The following is a 15,325-nucleotide window of genomic DNA, read 5'->3' as shown; positions in this document are numbered from 1 at the left end:
TTTCTGCTTCTCGGAGTTTATAGAAAACAATGGCCAGCTCTGCTTCTGTGTTCCCAGGTTTCAATTCCAACAACATTAACTGACCAACTAGATTCCCTCTTGGTCTCAATTCCTAATTCACAGAAAATGAAATATGCTTGCTTCACATTGGGTCATATGACCCTGATATGGCTGGGGGCAGGGCTGCAAAGCTGTCCAGAGTCCATTTGTGCATGTTATGGATAGGACAGGGAATAGGCCCCAGAGAAGGGACATGTGGTGAGCTGAGTGGGGTTCCAAATGGGTATTGACTCCATGCTCCACACTCACACCTCACGGACTCCATGAATCGGCTGCTGGTCGTAGCTGTGCCTGGGACAGTCCACTTCAAAGCTCTGCTGACCCATTGGGTAGAGTTTCATTCTTTGTTGGAGGGTGGACATATGCTTTTATTTGGAGAACTGCCTTTATTAAAGCAAACTGAGAATAGTCTTTGAAGCTGGACATGGCTTTGGCACAGAACAGATCACAGAATTGGGCAACTGTGCTACTCAGTTAACTTCCCCAAAAGTAGATAGATTTTTGAATATGGAGCAGTGTTTTAATTTTAACTGTTAAATCTATATTTGTAGACATGTCTTATTTAAGATCATTGCTATTGTTTTTCTAAACAGTTTTCTTGAGGCCTACGCTGGATTTTAAGCTCTGATGGGCAAGAGATTGCTCTCAACTGTGTTAGCAATGGCATGTGCATATAGATACCACCCCTATTTACCTTATGATGGGAACAGTGTGGACGGTTGCACTTCTGCTCTGATAGTTTTGTGCTGTTCCCAGCTCTCTGTTCCCCAATTGCTAAATTCTCAAAGTCTTAGCAGTCGTTTGATTGACAAGTGCTTGGCATTTTCATCATGAAGCCGGCCCTTTGGTGCTTAAGGGAAGGGACACTGTTGCTGGTGGGAAGGGACACTGTTGCTGGTGGAGTCTGCAATCTTTTCACTTCTCTCTCTACCTGTTTTAGTCTGTAGGTGTTACAAGTACAGTTAATTTTTAACTTAATTCTCTGGGAACTTTTCCGGGCATGTTAAAAAGGCTCTATCAATTCTAGGAATATACTCAGAAATGAGAGAAAAATATCCATGAGGTCTTAAAATATTCTGAATAATATTTTCTTTCTTTTTAGCTGTCTCCGTTATGAGGTACAGCGCCTCTGCTTTTGGGTTTGCAGTAAGTAACCTGAAATGTACTTTTATGAAGTTTTGCACGTTTTTTCCTGAGCCCACAAATCTCACCCTGGGCTCACTGTTCAGAGGGGGGTTAGCAGATGAGAGCTTAGCAATGCAAACAAACCTTGTCTGGAAATAGCTTCTATAAAAAATTACAATTCCATGTAAGTAGACAGCAACGATGCCGTACGGGTCTCCAGAACAGATTAGGGGGACCTCATTTTCCACACCTGGTTGAGAGGATGTTTGAGCGTTTTATGGCCTGTTTTTCTCCCTCGAGGTTGTAGGCGTGACAGTGGGCACATGCTGGAGTGAAGAATTTGCTGGTGCAGGCAGGGATGTTGGCGGTTAGTATAAGGGCTCCTGATACTAGACAAGTCAGACTGCAGCCCCTTGATTCTCCTCAAGGGGCTGCAAACTTGCTTCCTGATGGGAATTGGTCAGAGAAAACGGATCTGAGATGTTTGACAGGAGAGGCATATTTAAAGCATGGGTGAAGTTTCCCCACATTCCTTCCAGAGACTGCTAGTGCTTGTAGTTTTCCAGATCGAAAGTACGATATGGTGCAGTGACTCATCCAGAGAGCTCCAGCATCCTCCCATGCAGCTTTAGGGTTTCCTGTACCTGAGGGCATGTGTTCCTGTTCCCAAATCCACTTCTTCCCTTTGCTGTGAGAACTTAATGTTTTGGAAGTTGTAGATTGTTTCAGAATCCTTTGAAAAAGATATGGACAGTCTCTCCACACACACACACACACACTCCCTCCCCACCACACACACACATCTCTCTTTTTTCCTCTTTCTTCTGTCCCTGTCCCTCACACATTCCTTCCTTTGTTCAAACAAGAGCATTGAATTTTGTATACAATTTTGGAGCGTTAGCAGATTTCCCAGGACCCTTGAGTGCCCCCCCCCCACCCCTGAACCTTAGGTAGAACAATCCCGTTGAAAGCCAGAGGCATAGAATACTTATACTGAATCTTTTACTTGGCATGTGGCGGGGAAATGCTGCAATTATTTTGCCTGCTGGGAAATAGGTGTCAGAGCAGTATAGGTCCCTTCGTGTCTCCAGAGTGCTAGGAGCCAGGGCCCAGAGAGCAGAGCCCACTGCACCAGAGAGTATGTTTCCTTAGTTGGTGGGGACAGCACGAGGTATGAGGAGGAGTCATGGCACTGCCATGAGGCTGGCATGTCCAGTGGCCTTGGCTCTAGATTCCCAGGACCCCACGTGAGAATGAGGAGTAGCCTGTATCGTAATGATGTGAAGCCACTTTGCTCTGAGGTCACTGGCTCAGATTCCAAGCCTCCATGTCTTGTGTCTTCACAGTCATGCCTTATTAATTCGGGAAAGCACTAATGCCATGTTTCCTTCTCCTAGTTCGATGCCATCCTTGACGTCCTGTCATCGGCGATTGTCCTGTGGCGTTACAGCAATGCTGCGGCTGTGCACTCTGCCCATAGGGAATACATGTAAGTGGATTTTTATCTTCTTCTGCACAGTAGAACTTTTGCAAAGGAAGGCCACGTAATTAGGCTGTCAGTCTAGCTTACTTTACAGCTTTGGTCCCAAGGATGAGCATAAGGACCCAAATTGCCTTTGAGAGTGCCAGCTGTGCTATCAGACATAGGATAAGCACCTTTTGGGATGACCAAAGAGATGGGGTGTCCTTTTATAATTCTCCTGTTCTCTGCTCTTGAGTCTGGAGTGAATGTTTATATGCTTATTTGTCTGTCTATCCTTCTGTCCGTGTGTCCATCGATCCGTCCATCTTTCAATTCAACCATCCTTCCATCCTCTTTGTGTTTGTGGAATCTTTGTTCTCTTGGATTTCCCATGTGTTTTTCCTTTCTTTCTAAGTAAAATAAATTTCCACTGTAATTTATGGAAGGCATCTTGAGCATATTCTAAATTACCTTACTTGTCCTCCATTCCTTTCTCTATTTGAGGACCTGGCTTGTCTCAGCCTCTCCATCCTGTAATGATCTTGTCTTTGAGGAATTTGAGTTTGTGGCCATAAAACCCGTCTTTCTCAACTCCCATCTCTTTGTTTCATTTGTAATCTCCAAGCTGATAACAGCACAGTTTCCAGAGTCAGATTTCTTGGCTTTGAAAGCTCTGTCACTTGCTAGCTCTGTGACTTTAGGAAGCTGCTAAGGGCTCCATGCCCTGTTTCCTCATCTGGAAAATCAGGAAAACAACAATACCTCCTTCATTGAGGTGTTGTATATATGATGTACGCATGATACGTATTGCTAATGTAATATATATGCTGTAACATATATGTTATAGATATTAGAACAATATATATAATATAGCTTAGAGCAGTGTTTGGCATGTAGTTCAGGAAGCCTTAGCAGCCATCATTATTAATTATTAAGGAATTATTAATGAGGCTTCTTTGAGACTGAGCCACCACTGGTCATTAAGGGAAGAGTTTGATCCCACCTCTGTGGCTTTTGAACAGCTTAATACAAAGGAGTTAATGCTCCCCTGCTGTGTTTGTGGTGGCGCCCAGACAGAAGGTAGTCTTGATGAGGATGCTATGTCATACTTAAGGTACAAATTTTGAGATACAAATGTTAGGTGCTAGGGGACTCAGATAGTAATGGGGTTGCCCGTGCCAAATGGAAAACTTTTGAAAGATAATGCTGTAACTGATTCACAAATGAGAGCAGATTTTATTTCACTGTCGGCTTTAGGTGGAGCACAGAAACTTCTTTGAAGTGTTAAATTTTATTTTAACGTGCATTAGCTCTTTTAACAAATACGAAGTATTGTGGGATACCAGGGTGGCTCAGTCAGTTAAGCATTTGCCTTCCCCTTAGGTCATGATCCCAGAGTCCTGGGATTGAGCCCTGGGTTGGGCTCTGTGCTCAGTGGGGAGTCTGCTTCTCCCTCTGCCCCTCCTCCTGCACATGCTTGCTCTCTCTCTTTTTCTCAAATAAATAAATAAAATCTTAAGAAAAAGTAAAAATTAAAATTAAAAAAATGTCAAGTATCAGATCTGTTCTAGCATAGATATTGTTTAGGAGTAAGTTAATTTTTTAAAAAGTGAGTCAATTTATAGTTGAAAAAAGTTAAAACATTTGTAGTAATGTTTTTGTAGTAACGATTTTGTAAATTTTCTTCTCTTTTTTCTTTTTTTAAGATTTATTTATTCATGAGAGAGACAGAGAAGCAGGCTCCGTGCAGGGAGCCCGACATGGGGACTCGATCACGCCCTGGGCTGAAGGTGGCGCTAAACCGCTGAGCCACCCGGGCTGCCCCAGATTTTGTAAATTTTCAAATGATGGTACCATGACGATTAAAGTTGAATTAATACTAGTCTAGCCAAAGGAGCAGCTAGTATAAAAACCAAAGTTGTTGCTGGCTATTATTTGAGGAATACAGTGAGGACAATGTAGAGATATTTCTTGTCACATTTCAAGAGCTAGTCCTTTTCCTGTCAGAAGGACATTATTCTTTGGTTCTTTTTTTTTTTTTTTTTTTTTTTTTTAGATTTTATTTATTTTTTCATGAGAGAAAGAGAGAGAGACATAGGGAGAGGGAGAAGCACCTGCAAGGAGCCTCATGCAAGACTCGATCCCAGACCCTGGGATCACCGCTGAGCCACCCAGACATCCCTATTCTTTGCTTCTATAGTTGCATTGTCCAGTACAGTATCGGCTGGTGGCTATTTCAGCACTTGTGTGTAGCTGGTCCAAATTAAGAGGTGTTGTTAAGTGTAAAATACTACATTCTAAAGACTTCATTAAAAAATGAATGTAAACATTGTATTAATAGTTTTAAAAATATTGATTACATGTTAATGTAAGAATATTTTGAATATGGAGTGCCTAGCTGGCTCAGTTGCTACAGCATGTGATTCTTGATCTCAGACTCCTGAGTACAAGCCTCATGTTGGGTGTAGGGATTACTTAAAAATAAAATCTTAAAAAAAGAGTATTTTGGATATATTGGATTAAACTATTATAATTAATTTTACTTCTGTTTCCTTTTTCTAATGTGGCTTTTAGAAATTTAAAATTACGTATGCGGCTTATATGATAATTCTTTTGGGCTTTGTCCTCAAAATAGAAAGCTCTTCCCTCTATCTTCTCTTACTTTAGAATTACTAATCAGAATTTGATTTGCAATTCCAGAAGGAATTGAGTTCCATGTTTCTCAATTTCTCTCTTCTAATGTGCTTTTAAAAATCTGATTTCCTTTATGTTGAAGTGAGTTTCTTACATATTAGTCACAAATCTACAAATTATTGTGGCTTTTCTATAGAGTTGAGATCTCTGAGCATTTGCCAGGTGGCCTGGAGTTTTTCCAAGAATAAAAGATTGATGACAAGACATGTCTTTGGTCTCACTGTTTTTTAGTGATCCTCAAACAGGTACCATTAAAAAAAAAATGTGTATGTCTGTTGATACTGAGAAGACAAAAACTTACAGTGGAGTTGTTTTGATAATTCCCGGATGATCATTCACACAATGATGCCTGTGAATTCATTCGGAGGGTCTAAATGTAGGGATCAAGGTGACACTCCACAGTCCTTTGTACTCTTGGCTTTAGTTTAAAGTTTTAATCTGTGCCTCATCCCATGTAAATTAAAAATTCATGGAATCATTGCCAGCTGAGAAACTGATGTTTGCATATTAATGAGCATGAATGAATTATGAGAGGCATAGCTGGAAAAACTATTGGCTTTCAGTTAGTTGCTGGAGAATAATAAATGGGGGAATATCCAAATGGTCCTTAGTTAATTCCTCTAATTTGTCCTCCTTTGACTCTATGCTTCAGAAAGAATCTTGAGCTTGGAATTGCCAGTGCCAGAAGGAGAGGGAGTTTCGTCAGCCCTGCCACCTGATACTATGTGTGCTGGCTGCATGGGATAGGGTGTTAGATGCCCAGAGGAGGAGAGGATGCTTCTAGCACCACCAGAGTACTGCATTTTGCATCTAGATTGTTAAGAGATATCCAGCTACAGAGTGGATCCTCATTAGTTTTGTTTTGCATTTTTTTTATTGTGGTAAAAAATACATAACATGGAATTTACCATCTTAAACATTTTAAGCTTCTGGTTCAGTAAAATTAAATATATTCATATACGGTTGTGAACAGAGTCCCCAGAACTTCTTCATCATTGCAACACTGAAACTTCATACTTACTAAACAACTATCCTTGTCCATCTCCCCCAGCCCTTTGCAACCACAACTCTACTTTGTTACTCTGAATTGGATTACTCTAGGTACCTCAGATAAGTAGAAGCACAGAGTATGTGTTCTTCTGCAACAAGCTGCTTTCACTCAGCGTAGGTGGCCATGGCAAGGTCAGTAAAGAGTCCTCAGGGATGAGAAATCTTGCTTAGGGAGACAGTCATGGGTGTGGGGCAGTAATCTGAGAGTGAGAACGAAAGGTCAGGGTCATGTGTGATGCCAGCTATTGGCTGGATGCTCCATCTGGGGTTGAAGGAGTGCTTGCAGGATCCAGGGAGGAGCTGAACACGGTGAAGCAGGCATTGCTGCCGTCAGCCACTGGGGGCCAGGGGCCAGGAGGTGTGGGCTGATGGCAAGGAGATGTAGCAGAGGCTTCAGTCTGAGGGTGACTGGGGGTGTCGAGGGAAAAAGCCGGAGACTTGGTTTGGAATTCACCCCAAGGAAGGGAGGCTTTGCCAATGTGGCTGAGAGAGCACGCACTGCCTCAGCTTCAGAGCAGAGGCAGGCAGCTTCCTCGGGAAGGAGCCAGGTTTTTATGAGGCCCAGAGGTGAGGGCAAGGGTTGGAAAAGAGCCTGAGGATGTGGACACTGGGATAGGGTGACAGTATTTTGGCAAGGGACGGGAGCAAGGGGACACAGGGGAGCATGGCTAGAAGAGGGGGTGGTGACAGTTGTCCTGGTGACCATGGATTGCCACAGGGCCACCGAAAGAATGAAGCACTATTTGTACACTTATATTGTGATCTCCGAGCATCCTCAAAGTGAAGAAAACATGGAGCAAAGTAGTGCTTAGGGTCTTTTCTCATCAGTTTTAACAAAAGAGGTTTGCATCCATACATACTGTTCATGTATATAAATAAGCTCGCAAGGATACAGAGTAGGAGGGGGACTGGGGACAGAAGAAAGGAAGGGGATCTGCTCTTTCCAGCCTTTAGCCAGAGCTGTCCAGAAGAACTCTGTGCAGTAACAGACATGTCCTATAGCCGAATGGTCCAATGTCATTAAACCACTACCCACACGTGGCCATTGAACATTTGCTGCGTGGCTAGGTTTCTAACTTTATTTCATTTAAATTAATTGAACTGTAAATTGTCACATGTGGCTTGTGGCTACCCTATTCGGCAGTGCCTCTTTAGGTAGTTTGATCAGTTTTAGTCCATTTTTTAAAAAAACAAAGTTGTTACTAAATCCAAGTCCAGGGTGGGGGTGACTGGGTGATAGGCACTGAGGGGGGCACTTGATGGGATGAGCACTGGGTGTTATTCTCTATGTTGGCAAATCAAACACCAATTAAAAAAAAAAAATCCAAGTCCAGGGACTTGGGAATGAGAGATACGGAGGGAAGGTAGGAGGTGCCGGAGGTGGAGGGTGTGTGAGAAATTAGTGTAGGAGGAACTTGGCAAGGCCAAATGACACAGGGCATTTCACGCCTGTCTCAGCCATTGTCAGCCTTGTGTACCATGTAAGGCCACAGGAAGTACAGCCTCCCGCTGCCATCAGCTGTGGAGGGCCATCGGGCTGCTTGCCACGCAAGGTACAGCTTGACGCTCATTGGAGGCCTCTGCCATTTTGCACAATTGCAGCACAGGTGGGAGGCCCATGATGCGCCCCAGTCCCAGCTGTCTCTTTGGGCCATCCGTCAGCTCACCGAGATGGAGAGGTGGAGGCAGATGGGAGGCTGTTCACCTTTACAGGCTTGAAATTCTGCAACACTGAGGCAAAAACACAGCCGGGGAGGTTGCTCACTTGTTCCAAATCTACCTCCAAATGGCATTACGCTCAGCAGCATATTGGAAAGCAAATTTGAGAGCTCCGGAGTAGATATTCTTAGAGAGGCATATGAAATAAATGGGGCACACTGGTTCTCACCCATGCCGGGTCCTTGCTCTGTCCCACCCCCCCGCCCCGTTTGCTGAGCCAAATGCCTTGGCCTGGAAACTACCAGTTGACAGAATGGCTTTTGATTACTGGTTTCAGCAACATTCTTGTTGCTTTTGGAAACCGCTCTCCAAATTGAGAAAGAAAAGTAACTAATTCCGTCAAGAAATAACTTTCTGGTAGTTTGCTTTTGGTGTCTGATCTGTGTGGACTGCAAAGGCAATGAGTAATACCGGGAACCCAGTGAACTAGTGTCATGTCTCCCCCTCTTCTCATGGGCATTCTATCTCACCCTAAATCAGGGACTCTGGGAAAGTGAACCATATTTCCTCCATATCTTTCTAGTGATAGTAACACTACAAAGCTCTTGAGTGTGTTTTAACTCAAGAGCGGAACCTGTGCTGGAAGAAGAAATAATTTCAGAGAGTCCCCCAGTAACTTCTGTAATGAGAGCTGGTGTAGAAGGTAGAGAGTCTTGAGAGCGGGACCTGAGCTCATGTGCCTTGAACAGTTTGGTTTTAGTCTTACCTGAAGGCAGAGGAGAGTTGCCTTCCATAGTCACGGAAAGTTCATGTAAAACCTGCTATGACGCAGGTGAGACATTAATGAGCCGTGCTGCCCTGGGCAGGATGTGTTAGGGGAAGGAGTGTAGTCTTCTTTGGTCTGTGTTACAGGTAGAAATGTGTCCCCCCGGAATACACTGAAATCCTAACCCTGACTACTACACAGTGCGACCCCGTTGGGAAAAAGGGTCTTCGCAGATAACACTCCCATATGACCGGAGTCCTTGGAGAAAGACAGAAGCACACAGGAAGGCAAGGGCCACGGCCAGTGGGGGCAGAGTGCAGAGGTATGTATCCACAAGCCAAGGAACGCCAAGGATTGTTGGCAAACACCAGCAGCTGGAAGAGGCAAGGATGATTCTACAGGTTTCTGAGGGAGCTTAGGCCCCGCCGCCGCCTTGATTTTGAACTTCGAGCTTCCAGAACAGTGAGAAGAAAAATCTCTGTTCATTAAGCCGCTCAGTGTGTGGTGCTGGGTCACAGCAGCCACGGGAAAATGCAGCTGTCCCTGAGAAGAGTCTTCATCAGATCTGCACTCATCTGCTCTGTGACCCTGAGGGGTGTATGGATTTTTTTGAGACCTCAGTGTTCTCGTCTGTGAAAGAGGGAATGGGCCACAGTAGCTACCAAATGGTGTTGTGGCAAAAATTAAACCTGACGTTGAATGTGACATCAGTAGATCTCAAAAAATGTTAGCTCGTGGGGCACCTGGGTGGCTCTGTCCATTAAGCATCCAACTCTTGGTTTCAGCTCAGATCATGATCCTCAGGGTCATGAGGTCGAGCCCTGAGTCAGGCACCATGCACATTGTGGGCCCTCCTTGTCCTTGTCCTTGTCCTTTTCCTTCCCTGCTCGTGCTCTCTCTGTCTCTAAAATAAATAAAATCATCTTTAAAACAGCTAGATCCCGGGATGCCTGGGTGGCTCCGTGGTTGGGCGTCTGCCTTCCGCCCAGGGCGTGATCCTGGAGAGCCGGGATCGAGTCCCACATCGGGCTCCCTGCGTGGAGCCTGCTTCTCTGTCTGTGTCTGTCTCTCTCTCTCTCCCTGTGTCTCTCATGAATAAATAAATAAAATCTTAAAAAAAAAAAAAAACAGCTAGATCCCTTATTTTCCATCCCTGGAGTTTTGAAAATGTTTTTTCGCTAACCATACTACGATAGTTTGAAATTACTCTATTATTTTAATTCGCTTTGGAACAGTGTGGAATAAAAAAAGTTGCAAGGAAAGAATTTTAAAACCCAAGCACATGCCCTGGCATATTGAGAAAGTTGCTTTGGACCTAGGCTAGACATGAGTTAATATTGCAGTGAGGTGATAAAAGATGATTGCATGATTTCCTCATTTCATTTCTTGATCCCTCCCTAAAATCTCGTTTGTGTGCAGCAAGACAAAGTAACATATGATTATTGTAAAAAGTTAAGGTAATTCATAGAGGTACAACGAATGTAGCAAGAGGCACCTCGGTGGCTTAGTCAGGGTCTGACTCCTGATTTCGGCTTAGGTCATGATCTCAGTATTGTGAGATCGAGCCCTGCCTTGGGATTTAAGATTAGATTCTCCGAAGATTCTCTCTCCTTTCTCTGCCTTCTACCCCCCGCCCCCAATGCACTCTGTCTGTCTCTAAAAATCACAACAAACAAACAAACAAACAAAAAAACCCAACAAAGACTATAGCAATTGTTAGAGGGCCTTTCAGGGAGAACCAGAGCTAACGTTTCGCTGTGTATTGTGTTTTCCTGAATGCATATGCATGGTTACATATACAGCTTTTTTTTTTCCTACATAGAGATAATCTATATATACCCTCTGCAAACTGGTTTTTCTCTACTTAACCACCATGTTTTGAACATTTTCCCATCTTTGGATAAATAGAGGTATGTTATTTTTTGATAGCTAGGCAGTATTCTGTGTATGGATTTAGCATATTTTGTTAAGTAATTTTCTACTGAAGATGTAGGTTGTTTCCAGTGTCTTGAGGCTAGAAACGGCCTGAAATAACTGTCCTTACACGTTTGTATTTTCATGCTTGTCTTATTTCTTTGGGATAAATTACTAGAAAGTCTGGGTCAAAGAATCTGCTGACCTGTAATTTTGATGGCCAGTGTCACACTGTGCTCCAACAAGGTCATACTAATTTCCATTCCCCTTGGTAGGGGTGAGGCTGTCTTTTTACTTACCTTGGCCAGCACTAAGTGTTAGAGCTCTGCTTGATCTTGGCTATTTGTCCAGGTGGAAAATTAAATTCTCCATGTTAACGTGCATTTGTTCAGTTATCAGTCTAAACAAATTCTCCGATGCTTTTTTGGTATTTGTATTTCTTGTGGGACCTGGGTTGCAGAATTTCAGATGGGAATAAGAAGCCCCCCCCCTTTTTTTTGAAACATTTCCCAGACTCTGGCCTCTGGCTACAGAACTTAGGTGACAAAGAAAGTACAACTTAATAACTGGCCAGATCCTTTCTGCTTGCTCCCCATCCTGATCTACCCCACCTCACACCTGCCGTATTCTTTTTTGCAGTGCCATGTTTTTTCCTTCCATCTAAAATACCTGTATTAATTTCTGTTATTGGTGCGTTTATTGACTGTTTTCTCAGAAGAATTTAAGCTCATGAGGGCAAGGGGATTCCTTAAGTGTCTTAATCTTTTTTATCTTCATTCCCTAGAAAAACAGCTGGCATTTACTAGGTGCTCATTTAAAGAGTTGCAGAACGAAAGATTGAGTTATGGAAGCCCTTCATCTTATGTAAACTTTTGATAACTTTTATTAAGATGATAAGTATTTACTGTGCCCAGTATCATGCTGGACTCTGCATTAGGTAGAGGTATATTATTTGACCTCTGGTAGAGAAGGTAAATAGTGTTTCTGAAGGCTCATGGCTAGTAATGGATACAACTGGGGTTTGAACCTACATCTTGCTTGCTCTGAAATTTGTTGCATAACCATTATGCAACACTGCCTCTTTAAATGATCATTTGTGTGTCTTTTCACACACATTTCATTCCAGCCCCCCCCCCCCCCCCCCCCGCCTTCCCCTTCCTTCTGGAAATGCCCTTTCTTAGCAATTTGCTGGAGAAGGAAAGTGGTATGGATGCAGAAGAATTAAAAGCTATAACAAGATACAACTGAAAGTGCAGCCCTGGGCTTTGGTTCTAACTCTGGAAGGTGGGGAAATGGTTGGCTATTGGTTGGACCAGACAAACTGCTAGGGCTGCCTAGGGGTGGGTTGTCATTCCCAGGAGCAGCTATTCATGTCTTAGTCCCTTGGCAAATGGCCACCATGGCAAGCACTGCAGCTCTCCTGTGTCTCAAAGGCCTTGCAAATGAAGATCATTTGTTTTGACTGCAGCCTTGGCTTCCCTGCTCATTGAAACTTTGGTTCTTGACATTTCAATGAGCATGGAGACTGCATAGGTAGCTGCACAGGGCCTGCTGGATCCTGGGTTGAGGACTCTGCAGTTTTGCTATGAAGGAAGAGCCACACATCTTTGTCTAGGTCTATGGCCTCTCCTTTTGCACCTGCTGCCAGAACAAGGCATGTGATGAACTGAGAGGGTTCTATCCCCAAGAACATCAGCTCCCAAAACTGTGACTGGAGCTCCTTCACCTTGAGGATGGTCACCCTTTAGAAACCTGAATCTGGGGCAGCCCGGGTGGCTCAGTGGTTTAGCGCCTGCCTTCAGCCCAGGGTGTGATCCTGGAGTCCTGGGATCGAGTCCCATGTCAGGTTCCCTGCATGGAGCCTGCTTCTCCCTCTGCCTGTGTCTCTGCCTCTCTGTGTGCGTGTGTCTCTCATGAATGAATAAATAAAATCTTAAAAAAAAAAAAAGAAACCTGAGCATGGAAGTCCCTATAGTTGTCATTCATCCACCTTCTGCTCTGATGCTGGGGCTTTGTGGTGAGCAGACTTAGTGCAGGAACCCTCCTTGAAATGGCGAGGTTTGAGATGGACAGGTAAGAATAGGATCCTTCTCTTTTCTGTGACCACCTTTGGCAGTGGGATTGTGGCAGGCTCTGCCTTTGCTGAGTGGCTGTATTTTCAGAGGACAACTCTGTGGGTTCAGTTTTTCCAGCTGTATTTGATGTTTTAAGGTCAGAGGTTCATGGCGCATTTTTTTTCTACCTCTGGTCTCCAGATCTTGTCCTGTGTGTTGGTTGTTGAACAATTTAAACTCAATTTAATTTTGCTTGGGACTTGCCGTTGACTAGGGATCAACACCGATTGTTGATGCTGATTATGGCTAATGATTACTTTCCTCTTTATACTTCTTGCATTTTCTGAAAAATATTTTGCAAGGTACATATGTTATTTTTGTAATCCTGTCAGGCATACTTTTTCCCTTGGGGGAACATAAAAAGCAAGTCAGACTGGGAACAAGGAATAAAGCTCTCCTCTCCTCTATGTTTTTACTGCCTTCCTGTGATTATCCTACTGGGTGCTATTATACTCAGCATCAACACCACCGGGTGCTTTTACATAAGATTACTTCTCTTCTGAAGGGACCTGCCACAGTGCATGAAACCTTCCCTGGGCAGGGAAGTCTATGAAACTGCACTGAATGGAACCTGGCCTGTTTTTTTCCCTCCCTATCTCCTACCTTTCTCTAAATAGTTGCACCCTTTGAGTTTTTAGCCAGCATGGGTTTTACTGACATCTCTCTGTAACAAGATTTAGCTTACTCACATACTAAATAGAAGGCATCTAGAGGAATACTTGAGTTGTTTGTGTTTTTTCTTTTAGAATAGTTTTTATGTACCTCATAAGATTGTTACAAGAAGCAAATGAGATAATATAGGTAAGTTGCCTGGCACGGTGTTTGGCAAATAGCAGGTATTCCATAAGTGGGGATTTTTTTTTTTTTTAAAGTAGGTTCCATGCCCAGCGCAGAGCCCAGTGTGGAGCTGGAACTCATGACCTTGAGATCAAGACCTGAGCTGAAATCAAGATTCGGACGCTTGACTGACTGAGCCACCCAGGTGCCCCTAACGGGGGTTATTTTTAACACCATGCTTTCCAGGCCAAAAAAAAAAAAGTGTTTTTAAAAAAACCTTGTTAAAATATGATTCACATGACATGCAGTCCATGAATTTAAAGTGTATAGGTCAGTGGCTTTTATTATGTTCAGAGCATTGTGCATGTATCAGCACAATCATTTTCATGAAAACCTTTTCATCACCGTGAAAAGGAGTCCCACTCCTTTAAGCTTCCACTGCTCTAACTCCTTCCAACTGACCTTTCCCCCCTCCTAGTCCTAGGCAATCCCTCATGTGTAGGTCTGTATAGTTTAGCCTCCTCCAGACCTTTCATTTAAGTGGACTCCTGCGCTGTGTGCTCCTTTGTGGCTTTCTTCCTCACTTCGTCTTTGACTCAGCATAATACTTCCAGCCTTCCTCCACACTGTGACATGCATCAATATTTCTTTTTATTGTTGTATGATAATCCGCTGTATGGATGTCCCACATTGGGTTGATCCATTCATCAGCTGGTGGACATTTGGATGGTCTCATTTGGGGCTAGTAGGAATATGCTGCTGTAAACATTGGTGTATAAATGTTTGATGGAAATATGTTCTTATTTCTTTTGGCTTCATACCTAGGAGTAAAATGGTCAATGTATGTAGCTAACATTGTCAAACTGCTTTCCAAAGCGGCTGCACCATTTTATAGCACTACCAGCAATATTTGAAGGTTCCAATTTCTCTACATCCTCATCAGCACTTGGTATCGTCTGCCTTTTTGATTCTAGATGTCCTGGTGGGTGTGAGTGGCATCTCATTGTGGTTTTGATTTATACTTGAGGGTTTTTACACTTTTGAAAAGTCCCTTGTTTGTTTCTTTGTCTTGATTCCCCTAGACCCTTTAGGAGTTACATTACCCCTGCTAGTAAAGTAGCTGTGTCTGGAGGAAGCTTCCTTCAAGAGGCCCTTCATGCGACTGGCGATGTCCTCACCTCCTTATGGCTCTGCAGAGTCTGGCTTATGGGCCTTACAGACTAAATTTTGGGTTTAATGGCACAAAGGGGGCTTACGTTAGTCAAACTCATGGAACTCACCTGTAAAAACAGGATTCCAGTTCATTAGTGGGTACATGGTATGTACATCATAAGAAACTTGACTGGGTATTCATACATTTTTCTTAATTTTTCTTCCTGTGAGGAGAAAGACTATCAGCATCTGCTAGCAGTGGGGGCTTTTCTTTTCTTTTTTCTTTTCTTTTCTTTTCTTTTCTTTTCTTTTTTTTTTTTTTTTTTTCATGGCGTACTTTCAGACTACCTGTAGGCCCGAGATGTGCAGCTGTGGATTTTATGGTCTGGTAGGGAGCCAAGGGGCTTTTGTGTAATTCCTGTTCCAATCTGATAGGTTTTGGTCTAAAGGTTAAACTTTTAGGCCAGTCTTAACTATTGATTTTCTTACCATGCTTTGGGGACTGTGCTAAGTACTTTCTCTGATTCATCCCATTTAATCCTCAGAACAATC

At 43.3% G+C, this 15,325-nt stretch overlaps 1 protein-coding gene across 1 annotated transcript in view; it reads left to right on the top strand.

Moving 5' to 3' along the window:
• TMEM163 (transmembrane protein 163) overlaps positions 1-15,325 on the top strand; it is a 224,069-nt gene that overhangs the window by 134,767 nt on the left and 73,977 nt on the right. Inside the window, exons 4-5 of the mRNA XM_072757408.1 lie at positions 1,163-1,206; positions 2,583-2,674. Of these exons, the coding sequence (XP_072613509.1) occupies positions 1,163-1,206; positions 2,583-2,674 (136 nt within the window). The remainder of the gene's footprint in view (positions 1-1,162; positions 1,207-2,582; positions 2,675-15,325) is intronic.

This window comes from Vulpes vulpes, chromosome 5, assembly GCF_048418805.1.
Source record: "Vulpes vulpes isolate BD-2025 chromosome 5, VulVul3, whole genome shotgun sequence".
NCBI lineage: Eukaryota > Metazoa > Chordata > Mammalia > Carnivora > Canidae > Vulpes > Vulpes vulpes.
Note: the sequence above shows the minus strand (reverse complement) of the source record. Positions and strands in the feature narration are given on the sequence as shown.